This window comes from Ranitomeya imitator, chromosome 2 (assembly GCF_032444005.1).
Source record: "Ranitomeya imitator isolate aRanImi1 chromosome 2, aRanImi1.pri, whole genome shotgun sequence".
In the NCBI taxonomy this organism is placed as follows: Eukaryota; Metazoa; Chordata; class Amphibia; order Anura; family Dendrobatidae; genus Ranitomeya; species Ranitomeya imitator.
In genome coordinates, this window is record NC_091283.1 from 499,714,715 (window position 1) to 499,737,176 (window position 22,462).

Below are 22,462 nucleotides of genomic sequence, written 5' to 3' on the forward strand. Positions count from 1 at the left end.
CTGAAAATGGCTGTCCACCAACGTTCACCATCCAACCTGATGAAGCTGGAGAGGATCTGCAAGGAAGAATGGCAGAGGATTCCCAAATCCAGGTGTGAAAACTTGTTGCATCATTCCTAAGAAGACTCATGGTTGTACTAGTTAAAAAGGGTGATTCTACTCAATACTGCGCAAAGGGTCTGAATACTTATGACCATGTGATATTTCAGTTTTTCTTTTTCTGTAAATTTGCAAAAATTACTACATTTCTGGTTTTTTTCAGTCAAGATGGAGTGCAGAGTGTACATAATGAGAAAAAAAATTAACTTTTATGAATTTACCAAATGGCTGCAATAAAACAAAGAGTGAAAATTTAAAGGGGTCTGAATACTTTCCCTACCCACTGTATATCAAGTTCCATATACCTGGTTGTGTTCCCTGCTGCATTGCCCAAAAAAATGGATCAAGATTGATCCAGGCTGCAAAAATACATAAAACAAATAGAAATAGATAAAAAGTTAAGAAACTTCCTCAATATTATTTTGAATACTATAAGGAATGCATTATTTAACATTGAGTGATTTGGATATGGGGTGAGGAATTCAAATCTGTAAGTCGCTCAAAAGTCATTGAAAACTTAATAAAAAAAAAAAACTGGGGGGCGTGGCTATGTAGCTGAAGAAGAAGGAGGCATCCTAGGAGAGCTCCATACATCCTGAGCTGAGTTTGCTATAAATATTGTGCGTGACCGAGCGGTACTAGCCCGGATCGGGACCCCGTGCACCGGAGAGTCTGGTGGACCTTCTGGGAGACCGCTGTGGAGATTTGCGGAGCCGGGAGCTGCAGAAGCTAAAACAGGCAGGAGAGCCCCATGTGCAGCGGCGGCCATCTTGGGAGCGCGCGCTAGGGAGCACAAGACACCGCGCTGTTCATTGCCGGAGCTGGACCCCCCACTATCTCGGAGGCAGCGGTGACTGACCGCACTGGTGGGCGCGACGAGGGACCTGCAAGAGGGAGCAGGAAAGAACGCGGTGCTGCTCTCTGCTGGAGCCGGGTCCCCCTCATCTTGGAGGCGGTGGCGGTGGATACTACTGGTAAGCCGTGAGGACTGATGCAAGTGGCGGTACATGCCGGGGGTAGCGGCCATCATATCAGCGCACACCCTGACAGTTAGGGAAGTGCGCTTCTAATCTTATTAGCGGCGCTGGGCGGTGAGTGTGCGCCTGAAGAAGTAGGGGTGGTGCAGTGTGTGCCCTGAGAAAGTGGGACCTGCGCCCCCCTGTCGGGTGGACATTTTCCCTGCTAACGCCATAACATTACAGGGATTAACCCCTTTTCAGCTGCTCCCCTTACGATAACTGTGGAATTGCACGGCTTGAGTGTTACAGCGGCTATCTCTATATACCGGATACCCTAAACTGCCTGCCCAGTGGACTCCTGTCTTATAACCTCGGGCTCCATAATACAAGTCTCAAAATCGGAATACAGCTTGTCCATAATTACTCCTTGGGTCGCTTTGTGAAATTCCCTTGTGAATATCCATCATGCAGCACCCTAGAGGAACATCGGCTGCTGAAAAATTAAAAAAATATGCCAAAGATGATCCTCATGATAATGTGCGCAATCTTAGAAATAATCCTACACCGTCTCAACGTAAAGGACGCCCCTCCGACAGCAATGAGGAGGGAGGAGAGGATGAACTGACTCTTAAACAGGCATCAGAGCAGTTGATGCAGGCTATCTCCCTCACTAGATCAGCTCTTACGGAGAAAATAGAAGATGTACATACTGAGGTGGGACGCCTGCGTCATGACATGCAAACTATGAGAGGGCGCATCACGGAGGTTGAAACGAGGGTGTCTCATATTGAAGACACTATCGCCCCTATGGAGGCTAAACTGACCAAAGCTGCCGGATCCGTAAATGCCTGGAAGCAAAAGGCAGACGACTTGGAAAATAGACTGCGCCGCAATAATATCCGAATTATAGGTCTCCCGGAGCGGTCGGAGGGTCAGCAGCCTGAACAGTTTCTGGAGGAATGGCTCAAGTCATCACTGGGAGATGGATTCTCCTCGACATTCGCGGTGGAAAGGGCCCATAGGGTCCCGACCAGGCCTCTTCCTCCTGGAGCCCCGCCGCGGCCTTTCCTGGCACGTCTCCTTAATTGTAGAGACAGAGATATCATCCTCCGCTTAGCACGGCAGAAGGGCCTCATCAAATTCGATAATGCTACCATATCGATTTTTCCAGATTTTTCTATGGAACTTCAAAAGCAGCGAGCACGATTTATGGATATCAAGAAACAACTTAGAGATAAGAACATCGTTTACTCCATGCTTTATCCGGCCCGGCTTCGCATCGTTTATAAGGGCTCCTCCTTATTCTTCACGGATCCAGCGGAGGCGACTGAGTGGTTGCGGTCTCGCGGGGGGTCGAATGCGGAAGACTCCTAACTTGAGCTCCCTGATTAATGGCAACATAGATAGAGCTTTCTGCCTGGATGCGGAAAATATTAACAATACCGGACACTGAGTCCAGTGAGGGTATCCCCTATTCAATTTGACTGTGGGAGTATGGAAATATGCTCCCCTACTGTTCAAGTTTTGTTTAGTTTGGTTTTATATACTAGTTTTAGATGTTTATTAAGCATGGCTGCCTCTAATGCTAATTCTTTGCTCTGTGCGGTGCCGTTAGACTGCACCCGAATGATAATGATATATATCAATGCTCCCTTTAAGAGTAAATATGGGGGCTGAACTTATATGTATGACCTGGAACATACGAGGTATAAAAACTCCTCGAAAGAAAATTAAGGTGTTTTCGCAGATTAAAAGATATCACCCTCAAGTCGTAGCTCTGATAGAGACACATCTGACAAGAGACACGGCTCGATGTATACAAAAGCCATGGGTACAGTGGTCCCTACACGCATTCCACACTAGCTATTCAAGAGGGGTCTCCCTGCTGATACACAAAGAGGTCAGATGGGAGGCTAAAGAGGCGAGACGTGATCCGGAGGGTCGTTTCGTCTTTGTGCATGCATTTATTAACTCACGAGAGTATGTATTGTTGTGTATCTATAACCCCCCTCCCGCTAACATGTCAATCCTACGTATGGCTCTGGGCTTCTCCTTAAAATATCCGGAAGCCAATGTTATTTGTATGGGAGACTTTAATTTAATAATGAATCAGTCCATGGATAGATTGAGATTGGACGATGTGGACTCAGGGGAAGTTGTGCCTCAGCACCCCTCACAATTAGCACTATTTATGGAAGGGAGTGGGTGGCTAGATTTATGGAGAATAAACCATCCAGAAGTTAAGGGGTACACCTGCCACTCGTCTACTAGGCAGTCTTTGTCTCGAATAGACTATATATTTGGGTCGGGTGGCTTGGCGCTATGGGTGGATAGCATCGAACATGGTAACCGGGGGATCTCAGACCATAGCCCGATCATTCTTAAACTTAAATATGGGCAATCCGATAATAGTAACAGGTCCTGGAAATTAAATCCCTTTTGGTTAAAATTGATAGACTCTAGTGATAGGACGGTTGATCAGTTGAATAGCTTTGTGCTGACACATTCGGAAATCCAAAACCTTGGTCTATTTTGGGATACCCTGAAGGCATACTTGAGGGGATGCTTGTCTTCTACCATTTCCTATATTAAGAGAGTGACGGCGAGGGAGGACGAGGAGATAGAGCAAAGATTAAAAGACTCAGAGGCCACTTATATAGCTAATCAGTCCAGCAGTAATAGAATTGAGTGGCTTACTTCCCAGAGATTGTATACCCAACATACAGATGCTAAGTCAAAGCGCAAATTATTTTTTACTCGTCAGTCCTACTTTGAGCTAGGGAATCAAGCCAGCACACTCCTGGCCTTCTTGGTGCGCCAGCATAGCACCTCCAACACAATATTGCAGATCCGGGTGTCCGATGGCTCATTGGTGTCCTCTACTGATGGAATACTTCAGGGCTTTTATGATTATTATACTTCGTTGTATAAGTCTAAGAGTGGTTTAGATGTCGATGAATGCCTGGATTATCTATCGGATATAACATTCCCCTCGCTGAGTCCATCCCAACGAGCTCTTATGGAGGCTGAATTTACTCTGGAAGAGGTAGAACATGCTATAGCAGATATGGCCACCGGGAAGGCCCCGGGACCTGATGGATTTCCCATTGAATTTTATAGAAAATATCGTGATAAATTAGCACCTATATTGCTGAAGGTACTAAGGGGAATATGGGAGGGAGAATCGGTACCCGAATCGTTTTATGATGCTAATATTATCGTGCTTAGGAAGGAGGGGAAGGATCCTCTGGATTGTGGATCATATAGACCAATTTCTTTAGTGAATGTGGACTACAAAATTTTCACTAAAATTCTGGCTACTAGATTGAATGCGATCATATTAGATCTCATACACCCAGATCAAACTGGCTTTATGCCCGGGAAAAATACCTCTATTAATATTAGAAGAGTGCAATCGGTCATTCAATATAGTTCATTAGAGCCAGACAATAAGTGGGCATTAGCTTCGTTGGATGCAGCTAAGGCTTTTGATTCCCTTGAGTGGTCCTTTTTAACTGCATGCTTACGGAAATATGGGTTTGGGAATAAATTTCTAAGAGGGATAGGTACACTATATGCGAAACCTGGGGCACGTATGGTGGTAAACGGTTCTGTATCTGCACCATTTTCCTTACATAGGGGAACTCGCCAGGGATGCCCTCTCTCCCCAGCTCTATTTGTCTTGGCTATAGAAGCCCTGGCAATACGGATGAGGTCCTCTGTAGACATTAAAGGGATACATATTGCTGACCGGGTGGACATTATTGGTCTTTATGCAGACGATATGGTGGTGTTTATGGACCAGACAGAAGATACATTGCCAAAAGTAATAACGATGATTGATAAATTTAGTACATTTTCTGGTCTATATATAAATTGGGATAAATCTGCTTTGATGCCTCTCTCCCATACCCCAATGCCATGCCTTGAAACCCTCTCGCTGCTGCCCATTGTCTCCAATTTTAAATACCTTGGAATACATATGTCTCAATACAGTCACCAAGATTTGCATCTCAATATATATCCACTATTGGACGTGGTTAAATCTAAATTTGCTACCTGGGACAAGCTCCCGCTATCTGTGGCTGGTCGTATTAACCTGATCAAAATGATATTACTCCCAAAATTGAGCTATTGTCTTCAACATAGTGCCGTTTTAATACCTAAATCTTTCTTTGCAACCCTGAATTCCCTTACCACATCCTTCATATGGGGGAAAGCTAGGCCTAGACTTAAATTATCCATTCTACAGAGACCCAAACAGGGGGGTGGGGCTGCCTTGCCGGACTTCTATCTGTACTACCTTGCTGGGCAGGCAAAAATGATAAATAAGTGGATGCCCGGGGAGTCTCTTCCCAACTCTGAAAGCCATGTATTACATTCAGCTCAGATTGATTGCCCGCTGGGCTTTTTGGAAATGGAGAAAATTACTGTCCCTCGTTTGCTTCCTTTGCTCCGATTGGCCCGTTCGATATGGAGGCAAATTAAAAAAGTTACAAAATCTGTTGATATAGCAGCCGAAATGCCATTGTGGAACAATAGCTATTTCCCGGGATTATTAGGCCATCCATCTACTGAATTTTGGATATCGTATGGTGTCCTCACAGTGAGTGATATACATAGCCAAGGAATTTTTGTTTCTTTTGAACAATTACAAAATACTCACAATATACCGAGATCTCAATTTTTCCGTTATTTACAATTAAGATCTGCTTTCCAATCATATGTACGGCATGCGGGTGCAGGTAGAACTATTTCAACTTTACCATTAATAGGAATTCTCAAATCACAAGGGCCTCAGGGACTCATCTCCTCTTTATATACCTATATGTTATCCATAGGCGAAGAATCCACCTTAGATTTAATTAAGGGAAAATGGGGGAGGCTACTTCCAGATACACTAGGAGAAGAATGGGATGAAATCTTGGAATCCCCGACTAGGGTCTCCCCATCAATCAATAATAGGATGACCCAACTGTATATTATATATCAATCCTATTTGACCCCGACTCGTCTATTTAAAATAGGCCATCTTCATTCATCAGACTGCTTGAGGTGTCATTCCAGTGACGCAGATTTCATTCATATGATCTGGAAATGTCCTGTTGTTTTTCAATTTTGGAAAGAGGTAACGGTACTATTGACATCCTTGGTGTCGATCCCTGTTCCACTTGAGCCACTGGTATGCCTGTTTGGGGTATGGGAGGCAGAGACATGGGATCACCACACGGGAATCTTTCTGAGAGAATCGCTATTTATGGCACGAAAGGTGTTAGCAATGCGTTGGATGGGAGGTTCCTGTCCATCTCTTAGGGCATGGATTGACTTAGTGAACTCAATTATTCCATATGAACGGACGCTATATCACAACAGGGGTTGTCCAGCCAAATTTGAAAAGATATGGGGAAGATGGAACTCATCCGGCCATACTGTTTAGATCAAAATAACTCAGTATAAGCATAAAAAGGGTGTATGATTATGCGGACACTATTTACTCACAGGGCGGAGTCTATTTAGAACTCTCCTGCAAGAGGCACTATGTTATGTTAGTTTTAGAAGCTTTATTAGAAGTTAATGTAGTTAAGGTTCAAATAAGATGTTACTGATTAACATACACAGTTTATTATCTTTATAATATTTTATACACGGCTATGTATGGTAATTTTCTGTAACTAACTAATGGATAATGATGTATACAAGCAAATGTGTGTATGATCTGTCCTGTAATTAATAAACGAATTTAAAAAAAAAAAAAAAAAAAAACTAATAAAAATATAAGTTTATACTTTTGAACTACTGTGTTAGTTTTCCAATGTCAGCCAAATAAAAGGATGTATAAAAAATTATGCCAACAAAAATAAGACATATGGAAAATGTAATAATTAACTGTTTTTTTTGTTTAATGAATATCCACTTCATTGGCAGAAGAATTGGAAATATGTCCAATTTTATTTTTTGTAAATTTCAATTTTTTTTTAAATTAACGCAAAACCAATTGACCTAAATTTAATAATAACATAAAGTACTATTACCACGTAAAGTGACAAATGTCAGATTAGTACAATGGCTGTATACTAATGTCCAAAATTTGCCAAATCATTAAGGTTGAGCAAGCTATTTGTGCCCGTCACCAACCAACGTCTATAGGTCCATAGAATAAGAATGGCAAATTTTTGTATTTGTTTTTAATGTTGCCTCTCCGTTGCAATGTTGCAATAGTCATGAGCGAACATGTTTGGATAAAGTGTTTTCGGTGTGCTCGAATAACATGTTCGAGTCTCTGCAGCTGTATGTATCGTGTCTGTTAGACAACCGCAACAAATGCAGGGATTGCCTAACAAACACCTTATCCAAACACGTTTGCTCTTGACTAATTAATCAAAGTATTTGGTAGCTAATGAGTTAACCTTAGTTTCGTCCATGTCCATGTGGGTGAAAATAAAAAGTTTGGTGAAAGGTCCTTAATAAAATCAGAAACATATTATAAAGATTACCTGTCACTAATAACATAGGTTAAAATAAAGTGATATATTTCTTTTCAAGATATTCCATGGAGCTCAGTTTGCGGAATAATATAGAAGCAGACATTAAAGCCTTGCGGAAAGGTCTTGATGGACTGACCTCAGAAAAATCTGACCTTGAATTTCAGATTAATTTCCTCATGGAAGATTTGTCATTACTAAAGAAAAGTCATATTGAGGTACTGTGATTGAGAATGATGGAGTAACTATTTTTGTACAACACTATACAGTACTACACGTCGGTCACTACACAACAATGCTCAATACTACACAATTAGCGTACAATACTACACATTACACAATAATGTGCAATACTTCCATTTTACAAAATAATAATAATCATACAGGGCAAAACATCATTACACTATACTGTACAGTACTACACAACACTGTACTTACAATACTAGCGCTTAGTATGTTATATGGTACAATGTAACACCTCAACACACAATGTCTGAGTACAATGTACAACACGGTAAAATTAGTATTCACTACATCACACTGGTCAATACTACACCTCCCTAAACTACATTACAATGTAAAATACTACACCTCACAACATTACACTGTACAAAACTACACCCCACTACACTATACATACAATATTACACCTCACTACATTACTTTGTACAATTCTACTCCTCATTACACTATATCATACATTACTACACCTCACTACACTACAATATATTGTATAATGCTACATCTCACTTATATACTGCATTGTATAATACTACACATCATTTCACTATACTGTACAAAACTGCACCTCACTACAATATACTGTATAATACTACACCTCACTATACTGTACAATACTACACTACATTATACTGTACAATACTACACCTCACTACACTATACTGCACTATATAATACTTCACCACACTACATTGTACAATATTACACCTCACTACACTTCACTATACTGTACAATACTGCACTGCACTTAATTTAATTCTTCATCTCACTACAATATACTGTATAATACTACACCTCACTATACTGTACAATACTACACTACATTATACTGTACAATACTACACCTCACTACACTATACTGCACTGTATAATACTTCACCACACTACATTGTACAATATTACACCTCACTACACTTCACTATACTGTACAATACTACACTGCACTATATTTAATTCTTCATCTCACTACAGTATACTGTATAATACTATGCCTCACTACGCTACACCTCGGAATGCTTCACCTCACTATACTATACTATACAATACTTCACCTCACTGCAGAGTACTATATAGTACTGCACCTCAGTACATATACTGTACAATACTGCACCTTACTACACCATAATGCACTGTATAATACTTCACCACACTACACTACACTGTACAATATTACACCTCACTAAACTTCATTATACTGTACAATACTACACTGCACTATATTTAATTCTTCATCGCACTACAGTACACTGTGTAATACTACACCTCACTACACTACACAATATTACTCTTCACTACACTACACTGTGCAACACGTCACCTCACTATACTATACTGTACAATACTTCACCTCACTGCAGTATACTATACAGTACTGCACCTCAGTACACTATACTGTACAATACAGCACCTCAGTACACTATACTGTACAATACTGCACCTCAGTACACTATACTGTACAATACAGCACCTCAGTACACTATACTGTACAATACAGCACCTCAGTACACTATACTGTACAATACAGCACCTCAGTACACTATACTGTACAATACAGCACCTCAGTACAATATACTGTACAATACAGCACCTCAGTACACTATACTGTACAATACAGCACCTCAGTACAATATACTGTACAATACAGCACCTCAGTACACTACACTGTACAATACAGCACCTCAATACAATATACTGTACAATACAGCACCTCAGTACACTATACTGTACAATACAGCACTTCAGTACACTATACTGTACAATACAGCACCTCAGTACACTATACTGTACAATACAGCACCTCAGTACACTATACTGTACAATACAGCACCTCAGTACACTATACTGTACAATACAGCACCTCAGTACACTATACTGTACAATACAGCACCTCAGTACAATATACTGTACAATACAGCACCTCAGTACACTATACTGTACAATACAGCACCTCAGTACAATATACTGTACAATACAGCACCTCAGTACACTACACTGTACAATACAGCACCTCAATACAATATACTGTACAATACAGCACCTCAGTACACTATACTGTACAATACAGCACCTCAGTACACTATACTGTACAATACAGCACCTCAGTACACTATACTGTACAATACAGCACCTCAGTACACTATACTGTACAATACAGCACCTCAGTACACTATACTGTACAATACAGCACCTCAGTACAATATACTGTACAATACAGCACCTCAGTACACTATACTGTACAATACAGCACCTCAGTACAATATACTGTACAATACAGCACCTCAGTACACTATACTGTACAATACAGCACCTCAATACAATATACTGTACAATACAGCACCTCAGTACACTATACTGTACAATACAGCACCTCAGTACACTATACTGTACAATACAGCACCTCAGTACACTATACTGTACAATACAGCACCTCAGTACAATATACTGTACAATACAGCACCTCAGTACACTATACTGTACAATACAGCACCTCAGTACAATATACTGTACAATACAGCACCTCAGTACACTATACTGTACAATACAGCACCTCAATACAATATACTGTACAATACAGCACCTCAGTACACTATACTGTACAATACAGCACCTCAATACAATATACTGTACAATACAGCACCTCAGTACACTATACTGTACAATACAGCACCTCAGTACACAATACTGTACAATACAGCACCTCAATACAATATACTGTACAATACAGCACCTCAGTACACTATACTGTACAATACAGCACCTCAATACAATATACTGTACAATACAGCACCTCAGTACACTATACTGTACAATACAGCACCTCAGTACACTATACTGTACAATACAGCACCTCAATACAATATACTGTACAATACAGCACCTCAGTACACTATACTGTACAATACAGCACCTCAGTACAATATACTGTACAATATAGCACCTCAGTACACTATACCGTACAATACAGCACCTCAGTACACTATACTGTACAATACAGCACCTCAGTACACTATACTGTACAATACAGCACCTCAATACAATATACTGTACAATACAGCACCTCAGTACACTATACTGTACAATACAGCACCTCAATACAATATACTGTACAATACAGCACCTCAGTACACTATACTGTACAATACAGCACCTCAGTACACTATACTGTACAATACAGCACCTCAATACAATATACTGTACAATACAGCACCTCAGTACACTATACTGTACAATACAGCACCTCAGTACAATATACTGTACAATACAGCACCTCAGTACACTATACTGTACAATACAGCACCTCAGTACACTATACTGTACAATACAGCACCTCAGTACACTATACTGTACAATACAGCACCTCAGTACACTATACTGTACAATATTACTCCTCACTACACTATATTATAATGTACAAAACTGCACCTTACTACACTATACTGTACAATCTTCATCGCACTACACTATACTGTACAATATTACTCCTCACTACACTATACTATAATATTCAATACTACAACTCACTAAACTATACTGTACAATACTTCACCTCACTACACTATAATACAGAACAAAAGGCACCAAGCGCACTACCATGGCATGAATGTAAATCGAACGGGGTGCAAAACAGTGGTAAATACTGAGTTCTGTAATGTAGAGAAAGCACCACTGTAATAATGCACACGACGCAATATATACAAAATGCAAAAAGAGGTTTTTATTGGTACACCACACACATGTTAAAACATCACTAAAATGCAACACAGCAAAGAACCTAGTCCATTAGAGATAATATCCACATGACAATCCGTGCATAATGTAATAATAACCAAACAACAGCCTATCATCTACTGGCTCATGGGACTGCTAATCAAAAACTTTATAAACAGTCAAAAAATGACCCCAACAAAAATATCCTAATAAGGAAATACAGGGCACAACCATTCCCAGGGCAAATGAGCCCTTGACCGGGAAACATATGCAAAGTTACCAGAAGGCCCATAAAGCAGACACCAGAGAGTTCAATAGAGTATGGGGCCTTGTTCCTGGGTCCATCTACTCGGTGCATGGGGAGACCTGCCCCTGCCAATATCTACAACGGGTAATCTATACTCTATTGAACTCCCTGGTGTCTGCTTTATGGGCCTTCTGGTAACTTTGCATATGTTTCCCGGTCAAGGGCTCATTTGCCCTGGGAATGGTTGTGCCCTGTATTTCCTTATTAGGATATTTTTGTTGGGGTCATTTTTTGACTGTTTATAAAGTTTTTGATTAGCAGTCCCATGAACAAGTAGATGATAGGCTGTTGTTTGGTCATTATTACATTATGCAAAGGATTGTCATGTGGATATTATCTCTAATGGACTAGGTTCTTTGCTGTGTTGCATTTTAGTTATGTTTTAACATGTGTGTGGTGTACCAATAAAAACTTATTTTTTGCATTTTGTATATATTGCGTGGTGTGCATTATTACAGTGGTGCTTTCTCTACATTACAGGACTCACTACTAGTGTTGAGCGATACCGTCCGATATTTGAAAGTATCGGTATCGGATGGTATCGGCCGATATCCGAAAAATATCGGATATCGCCGATACCGATATCCGATACCAATACAAGTCAATGGGACACAAATATCGGAAGGTATCTGTAATGGTTCCCAGGGTCTGAAGGAGAGGAAACTCTCCTTCAGGCCCTGGGATCCATATTAATGTGTAAAATAAAGAATAAAAATAAAAAATATTGATATACTTACCCTCGGACGGGCCCTGGTTGTCACCGCTGCAATCGCCATGCTTTTCTTCCTAAGAATGAGCGCTTTAATGACCTTCGATGACGTCGCGGCTTGTGATTGGTCGCGTGACCGCTCATGTGACTGCTCACGCGACCAATCACAAGCCGCGACGTCATCGAAGGTCATTAAAGCGCTCATTCTTAGGAAGAAAAGCATGGCGATTGCAGCGGTGACAACCAGGGCCCGTCCGAGGGTAAGTATATCAATATTTTTTATTTTTATTCTTTATTTTATGCATTAATCTAAATCCCGATACCGATTCCCGATATCACAAAAATATCGGAACTCGGTATCGGAATTCCGATACCCCAAATATCGTCCGATACCCGATACTTGCGGTATCGGAATGCTCAACATTACTCGTCACTACACTATACTGTACAATATTACTCATCACTACACTATACTATAATGTACAATACCATACCTCACTACACTACACTATACTGTACAATTCTACACCTCACTACACTATACTCTAATGTACAATACTACACCTCACTTTACAACACTATAGTACACTATACAATACTACACCTCTCTACACTATACTGTATAATACTATACGTCACTACACTGTACTATAATGTACAATTCTGCACTGCACTATACTGAATAATTTTCCTCACTGCACTATACTGTACAATATTACACCTCACTACACTATACTGTATAATACTATACGTCACTACACTGTACAATTCTGCACTGCACTATACTGAATAATTTTCCTCACTGCACTATACTGTACAATATTACACCTCACTACACTATACTGTATAATACTATACGTCACTACACTGTACAATTCTGCACTGCACTATACTGAATAATTTTCCTCACTGCACTATACTGTACAATATTACACCTCACTACACTATACTGCACAATACTTCACTTCACTACACTATACTGTATAACACTGCACCTCACTAAACTATACTACACTTTACAGTTTCCATAAAAAAGCTGGCTTCACGGAAGCGCCAATGTCATAAAGAGACTTTTTATTCATTCTTCATTAATACACTAAATAAAGAAGTAATTTTAATTGCTTGAAGCATGTGTGAATTAACCTTTTCTACTAAGATTGTATTTACTTCATCTGGTATAACTGAATCCTCAACAAATTGATTTTTGTTAGGCTGATGGATGAGACAGGGTCACATGGAGGTGAGATGATGTCTTTGTATGTGTCTGGTGCTTGTGGTATGAGGAATACAGATTGAAGAACATATATGAGGATATCGAACATCTGAATGAGTCCTTACATATAAAAATAAAACAAAGAATAATTATCCTGCAGGGATCAATCAGATCAATTTCAGGCTGCACAATAAATTTGCTTTCTTTTTATTCATCTATATATCTGGTAGAATTACAGTCTAGTATTTCTTTAGGAAGTGAACAGCCTTGAAACACAACTTGGAGCCAGAGTCAATGTGGAGGTTAATGCTGCACCGTCAGTCGACATGAGTAAGATCTTGTTAAAAATTCGAACGGAATATGAAAACTTGATGGAGGAAAACACGAAGGACGTGGAGAACTGGTTCAAGACTCAGGTACTGTTCTCAGCTCAGGAAAAAAAACACTGGATCCTGTGGAAGGAGCCAGCTGTGTGAATAGTTAGACCATTTTTTCATGACTGTGGTCCAGATATTTGTAAACAGGTATTAAGTCTCTGCTTAACCTTCCTTTTTGCAAGCTAAACATTCCCAGATCTTTTAATTGTTCCTCATAGGACATACTTTACAGTCCGCTCACCATCCTGGTAGCTCTTTTCTAAACTATTCTTTTAGTCGCCGCTCATTATTCAAGCTTATCTAGATCCTTTGGAATCCTTTTTGTGTCTTCTCTAGCGCTAGTTATCTCTCATAGCTTTGCATCATTTGCAAATTTTATTAGTTTACCTTCAGTTCCCTTATCTAGATTATTTATAGAAATGTTGAACAACACTGGGGCAAGGACAGAGCCTTGTGGTACCCCACTTGAAACACTTTTCCATTTGGATGTTCAAACATTTTTTACCACTCTTTGACTATGATCACTGAGCCAGTTATGAATCCATCTATCCAAAGCCTTGTCAATCTCATACTTAGTCATTTTTGCAGTAAGGATAGTATGAGATACTTTATCAAATGCTTTGCAGAAGTCGAGATATACAATATCTACCGCATTTCTCTGATCCAACCAGTCAGTGATTCCATCTTAGAGGGAAATTAGATTAGTTTGTCATGACTTGTTCGCTACAAACCCATGCTGGCTCTGGTTAATTATTGTATGCTTATCCAAGTTCTTACATATATGCTGTTTAATAACATATAGTAAAAATTAGGTCACCGCGCTACCTAGCTCCTAGATGGTGGACTCAGTGTACTAAACTCCTAAATTGTTCCCACAGAAGAAATAAAATCAGCACTTACTTCGTAGCTGAATGCCGATGCTATATCAGTGGGGACGTGGTGGAGCGCTGGGTAGATGGAGGCAGTCGCTCCTCCATGTTTCCGAAGTTAGAGGTCCGAGCGGCGGCGTGAAACGGCAGGCCTGAGGGGAGCGTCCTCCCCTATTGGCGCCTAGCCACCACGCGCGCCAGAAAAATGAACAAGCGGCATCCTGGCCAAGGGTGCCGCTACACTGCAGCGGGGAATAGGGGGGCGTGGTCTGGGTGACGTCACCCGGAGCTGCAAGAGATGAGCAGGAGACGCATGCCGAGCAGGGCCTCTATTGCCTACGCGTTTCGAAGGTCACCGGACCTTCTTCGTCAGGGCTAGAGGTCCCCGGCTGTCTTCTGCTCTATATAAGAAAAAAGCACCACCCACTATTCAAGAAAAAAATGCATATATGTGTGTGTGAGAGTGTCACATACGGGAAAGCTATAAACCTGATACAGTGCCTTAGGAAAATAGGTTACCTACACTACTTTAGAAAAATATGGGCATAATACTAACCTTAAAACTAGTTTTTAATAAATTACTTTTAATAAATTACATAAATGATATAGCATCGGCATTCAGCTACGAAGTAAGTGCTCATTTTATTTCTTCTGTGGAAACGATTTAGGAGTTTAGTTCACTGAGTCCACCATCTAGGAGCTAGGTAGCATGGTGACCTAATTTTTACTATATTAGTTCTCTTGTATATATGACAGGCTTGGCACAGTAGCCGTCTAGGCACCGTCTAGGCACCAGCAGCTTCCCCCCATCTCCACGCTCAACATCGCTTGGAGCGCCGGTGTATTTATCTTATCTGTTTAATAACTTGTTCAAATATCTTTCCTGGCTCCAAATTCTTTCCTGCTTTGAATATAGGGACAACATTTGCCCTACATCAATCTTCTTGGAATTCTCCTGCTTTCCAGGATTTTTTAAAGATTCTTTTTACAAAACTCTAGGATGTAATTAATCTGGACCAGGGCATTTAAATTCATTTAAATTAGCTAAATGTTCTCTCAACATTTCCCTTTTTATGGATAGTGTGTATTCTTTTATTTCATTGATGGTGCCGTGAAGGTTAGTTGATTTTGCATTTGATTTCTTAGAGAACACAGATGCAAAATAGGATTGTAAAAGTTCATCCATCTTAACATCATTTTTGATCGCTTAACCCTTTTCATCCTGTAATAATCCTATAGCATCTTTGACTTTTCTTTTGCTTTTGACATACCCCAAAATCCTTTTTGCTACTTTTGGTCTCCTTTGCAAGCCTTACTTCATTACTGGCTTTAGCTCTTCTAACTCTTGTCCTGCATTCCATGCAAACAGCACTATATTCTTCTTTAGCTATGCCACAACTTCTTTCCATTTGACAAGTGATTAAGTTCTGTGTTCATCCATCCTAAGCTCTTTAAATGCTTCCAATTCTTACTTCTTTTCATGATTGCTATAGATTGTGTGGTGAGAATTTAATTTAGCAAAATCTCCCATCCTTCTTGGACATTTCTGTCCTTTAGAACACCCAGCCATTGGACCTTTCCTATTCTCTTTCTGAGTCCATTAAAATCTGCCTTTCTGAAGTTCAACCTTAAAGTCTGAGTCCTCACTGGTCTTCCTCCTCTTGTAATCCAAAATTTGAGGATAGCATGATCACTGCCTCCTAAGTTCCTAGCCACCTTTACTTCCTCAACCATTTGCTCCCTGTTGGTAAGAATTAGGTGCAAGATTGCAGATACTCTTGTTCTCTATTCTACCTTTTGAATGATAAAATTGTCAGCAAGAGAAGATAAGAATTTTCTGGATTCAGTACTTTTGCTTGAGAGAAAGTCCCAATAAATATCTGGATAGTTAAAATCTCCTATGATCACTATGTTGTACTTTTTTGAGAACAGTATGATGTATCTGATGTAAAAAGAGTTAATCCATATCTTCGGTCTGTGCAGGTAGCCTAAAATTAACACCTACAATAGTGTACTTTCTGTTCTTCTCTCCTTGAATTCTTACCCAAACAGTTTGTACAGTGCTACCAGTCTCTTAAGCTTGGATCTCTGTGGAGATTTGCATTTTCCTAACATACAGTATAGTGCAACACCTTGTCCCTTCTTGTTAATCCAGTTTTGAATAAATAAGTTGGAACCATCAAGGTTTGTATTCCAAGCATGTGTATCATCCCAAAAAGTTTCAGTGCCATCATATCTCTCTTCCTGTGTTAGCAGGTCCAAATCTTCTTGTTTGTTTCCCATGCTCTGTGCATTTCTATAGACACATTTTAGTTTGTAGTTGGCTTCTCTTACTCCTCTATTTTCACTCAGAGTATGTTGTTTTGTTCTTTATTTCCACTTATAAATGCAGGGTTCTCAAAAGAATTCATTAGCAGCATATTTCTTTCTGGCCGTATATTTCCCATCCTATATTGCTATAGCTTAAATCTAGATTAAGATCTAATTTGATATTATTTTCACAAAGAATAAAACTTTGTTTTTTTTTCAATTACTGGTAATTTCAATGCAGGTTTTTATCACTTGACTTTAGGTGTACTAACCAACTCTAGTTTCAGCTTTTTAGGGAGAAATCTAATAGAATCCAGGAGTTTGTGCTGGATTTTTAAAACTTATACTGAGTACTTCCTCTGATTGCCCCACTGATTGTGGAACAGTTTTTGTTTTTCTTCTGGGCCAATCTATTCCAAAGTTACACCCTCAGTATTAAACTGAACATGTAGCAGGATTGTGCACAGTAACCTACAGACAGTGTCAGGTTGCCGTCGTTATACTAATTAAAATGATACCTTGGGTGATGAAATCCGTCCTGTGGTTGTTGTTTAATCTTTATTTGTACTTTTGCGTTAATGCTATGCTCGTGCTTCGGGGCAGCCTGTTAGGGGTCTTCATGTGGTGCACTGCTTAGCTATTAATACTGATGGCATATGACAGGTCCCTGATCCTTCAGTGACCATCCAACTATTTTACATACTGAATATTATATGTACTGAAAAGAAAATCTCATTCTGCAGGCAGGCACCTGCGCTGCAGCATGATCACATGCATAATATACATTTAATTATTTTATTTGCTGATATAAATTTATTCATGAAAAAAACTATCGGCGATCCGCTGGCGCCATCTTGCTAGAGAAAAAAATTACTCCACTAAGATGGCACAGTGGCGCCTGTGCAGTAGCATCTACCAGACCGCCATTTTCAGAGATTTTTTTCTGAATAAATTTTTATCAGCAAATAGAATAATTAAATGCATATTATACATGTGATCATGTTGCAGTGCAGGCACCTGCCTGCAGAATGAGATTTTTTTTTTTCAATATACCTTATATAATGACTTGTCATAAGCCATCAGTATGAATATCTAAGCAGAGCATTACATGGAGCCTCCCCCAAACAGGCCCTGAAGCACGAGAATCTCATTAACTGAAAACTACAAATTAAACAACAACCACAGGACAGATTTCACCAACCAAGGTATAATTTATTCAGTATAACGGCGCCGACCTGACACTGTCTGTAGGTTACTGTGCACAATCCTGCTGACAGGTGTGTTTTAATGGTGGAAATTTTCCCTTCAAGTTACTGGGTGTACACCACAGAACTTCTCAGTGGGCCTTTGGTTTTTGTCCTCTAATGCTGGCAAATCAAAATTTTGGATCATAGGGGCATGAAAGAAACTTAAAACTGTTCCAGAATCACTGAGCAGCGATCAGTGGAGGAAGTATTCAATTTAAGTAAAAACAAAATCCTGTGAAAGGTACATTTTAAGAATAGCTGGTTGTGTTTTACAATCAGAAGATAAGAAATTAGATCTCAAAATTGGAAGTGCAAGGTGTGGGGATTTCCCTCTTTGGTAGTCGCCAGGTCCACACAGGCACGAAGGTTCTTGGTGCAAACAGAAAAGTAATAAGACTTCATAAACTTTCACATAATGGAAAACCAAGGGACTTTCCTCAGGCATTAAGGTGAAACAAAACAATCAGAAAACAGACAAGTTTCCAGCTCTTAATCTCTGGCAAAGACACAACATCAGAGGTCCTTCTACCTCCACTCACAGACCAAGACTGAAGCACCTGAGCTGCTTTAAAGGGGTTGTCCAGTCCAAATCATTAAGTCTGCAGTCACTCTGTGACTGCAGACTTATGCCCCAGTGCATGCACTGTGCACTGCGGGTATTCGTCAGTTTCTGACCCAGGACTGGGAGGGTATGTATGCATTATACATACTCCTCCTAGGGCCTGTATAGTGGGCCTGGCCTCGCTCCATACAAATGTATGGAAGCAAGGCTGCACCCACTAGCCTGGAGTATGTATAATTTTTACATACACTCTGGGCCTGGGTCAGAAACCGGCGAATCCCCTCAGCTCACAGTGCGTCAGCTGAGGGGATTCATAAGTTTGCAGTCACATAGAGTGACTGCAGACTTATCGATTTGGATCACTTAAATAGGCTGTTCAGCTCCTAGGGCGGAGATATGGGAACATCCAGTCCTGCCCATCTCTTCTGATTTATTAAAAAAAACCTCTCGGCACTACTGTGCTGGAGCATGCTTCTCGGGCGTTACATCATCGAGCCTAACCACCATGGTGACACATACAGTGGGGCAAAAAAGTATTTAGTCAGTCAGCAATAGTGCAAGTTCCACCACTTAAAAAGATGAGAGGCGTCTGTAATTTACATCATAGGTAGACCTCAATTATGGGAGACAAACTGAGAAATAAAAATCCAGAAAATCACATTGTCTGTTTTTTTATCATTTTTTTGCATATTATGGTGGAAAATAAGTATTTGGTCAGAAACAAACAACCAAGATTTCTGGCTCTCACAGACCTGTAACTTCTTCTTTAAGAGTCTCCTCTTTCCTCCACTCATTACCTGTAGTAATGGCACCTGTTTAAACTTGTTATCAGTATAAAAAGACACCTGTGCACACCCTCAAACAGTCTGACTCCAAACTCCACTATGGTGAAGACCAAAGGGCTGTCAAAGGACACCAGAAACAAAATTGTAGCCCTGCACCAGGCTGGGAAGACTGAATCTGCAATAGCCAACCAGCTTGGAGTGAAGAAATCAACAGTGGGAGCAATAATTAGAAAATGGAAGACATACAAGACCACTGATAATCTCCCTTGATCTGGGGCTCCACGCAAAATCCCACCCCGTGGGGTCAGAATGATCACAAGAACGGTGAGCAAAAACCCTCAGAACCACGCGGGGGGACCTAGTGAATGAACTGCAGAGAGCTGGGACCAATGTAACAAGGCCTACCATAAGTAACACACTACGCCACCATGGACTCAGATCCTGCAGTGCCAGACGTGTCCCACTGCTTAAGCCAGTACATGTCCGGGCCCGTCTGAAGTCTGCTAGAGAGCATTTGGATGATCCAGAGGAGTTTTGGGAGAATGTCCTATGGTCTGATGAAACCAAACTGGAACTGTTTGGTACAAACACAACTTGTCGTGTTTAGAGGAAAAAGAATACTGAGTTGCATCTATCAAACACCATACCTACTGTAAAGCATGGTGGTGGAAACATCATGCTTTGGGGCTGTTTCTCTGCAAAGGGGCCAGGACGACTGATCCGGGTACATGAAAGAATGAATGGGGCCATGTATCGTGAGATTTTGAGTGCAAACCTCCTTCCATCAGCAAGGGCATTGAAGATGAAACGTGGCTGGGTCTTTCAACATGACAATGATCCAAAGCACACCGCCAGGGCAACGAAGGAGTGGCTTCGTAAGAAGCATTTCAAGGTCCTGGAGTGGCCTAGCCAGTCTCCAGATCTCAACCCTATAGAAAACCTTTGGAGGGAGTTGAAAGTCCGTGTTGCCAAGCGAAAAGCCAAAAACATCACTGCTCTAGAGGAGATCTGCATGGAGGAATGGGCCAACATACCAACAACAGTGTGTGGCAACCTTGTGAAGACTTACAGAAAACGTTTGACCTCTGTCATTGCCAACAAAGGATATATTACAAAGTATTGAGATTAAATTTTGTTTCTGACCAAATATTTATTTTCCACCATAATATGCAAATAAAATGTTTAAAAAAACTGACAAATTTTTTTTTTTGGGATTTTTTTTTCTCAGTTTGTCTCCCATAGTTGAGGTCTACCTATGATGTAAATTACAGACGCCTCTCATCTTTTTAAGTGGTGGAACTTGCACTATTGCTGACTGACTAAATACTTTTTTGCCCCACTGTATCTCCCATCAAAGACGTGTCCAACTGCAACCTTACAAAAGTTAAAGAAACTTGTCAAGTATATGGATCTAAACCTGGCATAGGGAAGTTATATGTCATGTTTTATATTTTCATTTAACTACATAGAGTGAAGAATTGAACCAACACATGATTTCCGGGACCGAGCAGCTGCAGACAGTGAAATCTGAAGTCATTGATCTACGGCACACCATACAGACATTAGAGATCGATCTCCATGCTGACATAAGCAAAGTACGTGCTTACACTGTAAGATGAGGTAGAGGAATGGGTCTGTGCACGTTTGGTATTGACATGAAGTATGTTGGACAATTAAGAGCAACATACAATACTACAGAAAACTTCGCAGAAATCAGCACCCCAGCAGTTCTAAAATCATAGTTATAACAAAGCCAAGAGTAAAGACCAAATAGGTCAGAATGATTAAAGGGAACCTGTCACCTGAATTTGGCGGCAACGGTTTTCGGTCATATGGGCGGAGTTTTCAGGTGTTTGATTCACCCTTTCCTTACCCGCTGGCTGCATGCTGGCCGCAATATTGGATTGAAGTTCATTCTATGTCCTCCTAGTACATGCCTGCGCAAGGCAACCTTGCCTTGCGCAGGCGTGTACTACGGAGGACATAGAATGAACTTCAATCCAATATTGCGGCCAGCATGCAAGGAAAGGGTGAATCAAACACCCGAAGACTCCGCCCATATGACCGAAAACCGGTCCCGCCAAATTCAGGTGAGAGGTTCCCTTTAAGTCAAGCCACTGGTGGACTACTTTCATTTTTTTAGACTTTAATAAAATGTTTTTGAAGTTTTTCAGTGCCAGGTCTCCTTCCACTTTCTGGACTACTGTTGCTACAGGAAATTCCAAGCAGAAGTGAGCTGACCTAATTTTGTATTTGGCTTTACAGCACCATGCTACAGTATTGTTACCAATCATGAACTCAGCCCTTGTCTATATACTATTAGATCATATGGTTGCCCAATGGGCAAGAACAGAGCACTATCATTTGAGTGGCCACCATATTTTATTACGTTTCCCATGCAGAAGTTGACTGACTTCTTTTGGAATTATCAACTGATTGATAGGTAAATCTTATCTAAAAGGGGTTGGTTATGGTAACACAGCTTCTGTTACATTTTTTACGATATTAGAAAAAAATGTCTTAGGCTACGTTCCCATGATGAGTTTTGGTGCATTTTTGAAGCTTTGTACAGTTCCAGCAAAGTGGATGGGATCT

At 40.5% G+C, this 22,462-nt stretch overlaps 1 protein-coding gene across 1 annotated transcript in view; it reads left to right on the forward strand.

The window, feature by feature from the left end:
* Positions 1-22,462, forward strand: part of LOC138664665 (keratin, type I cytoskeletal 19-like) — a 33,191-nt gene that overhangs the window by 5,908 nt on the left and 4,821 nt on the right. The window contains exons 3-5 of the mRNA XM_069751561.1: positions 7,602-7,758; positions 13,972-14,133; positions 21,337-21,462. Of these exons, the coding sequence (XP_069607662.1) occupies positions 7,602-7,758; positions 13,972-14,133; positions 21,337-21,462 (445 nt within the window). The remainder of the gene's footprint in view (positions 1-7,601; positions 7,759-13,971; positions 14,134-21,336; positions 21,463-22,462) is intronic.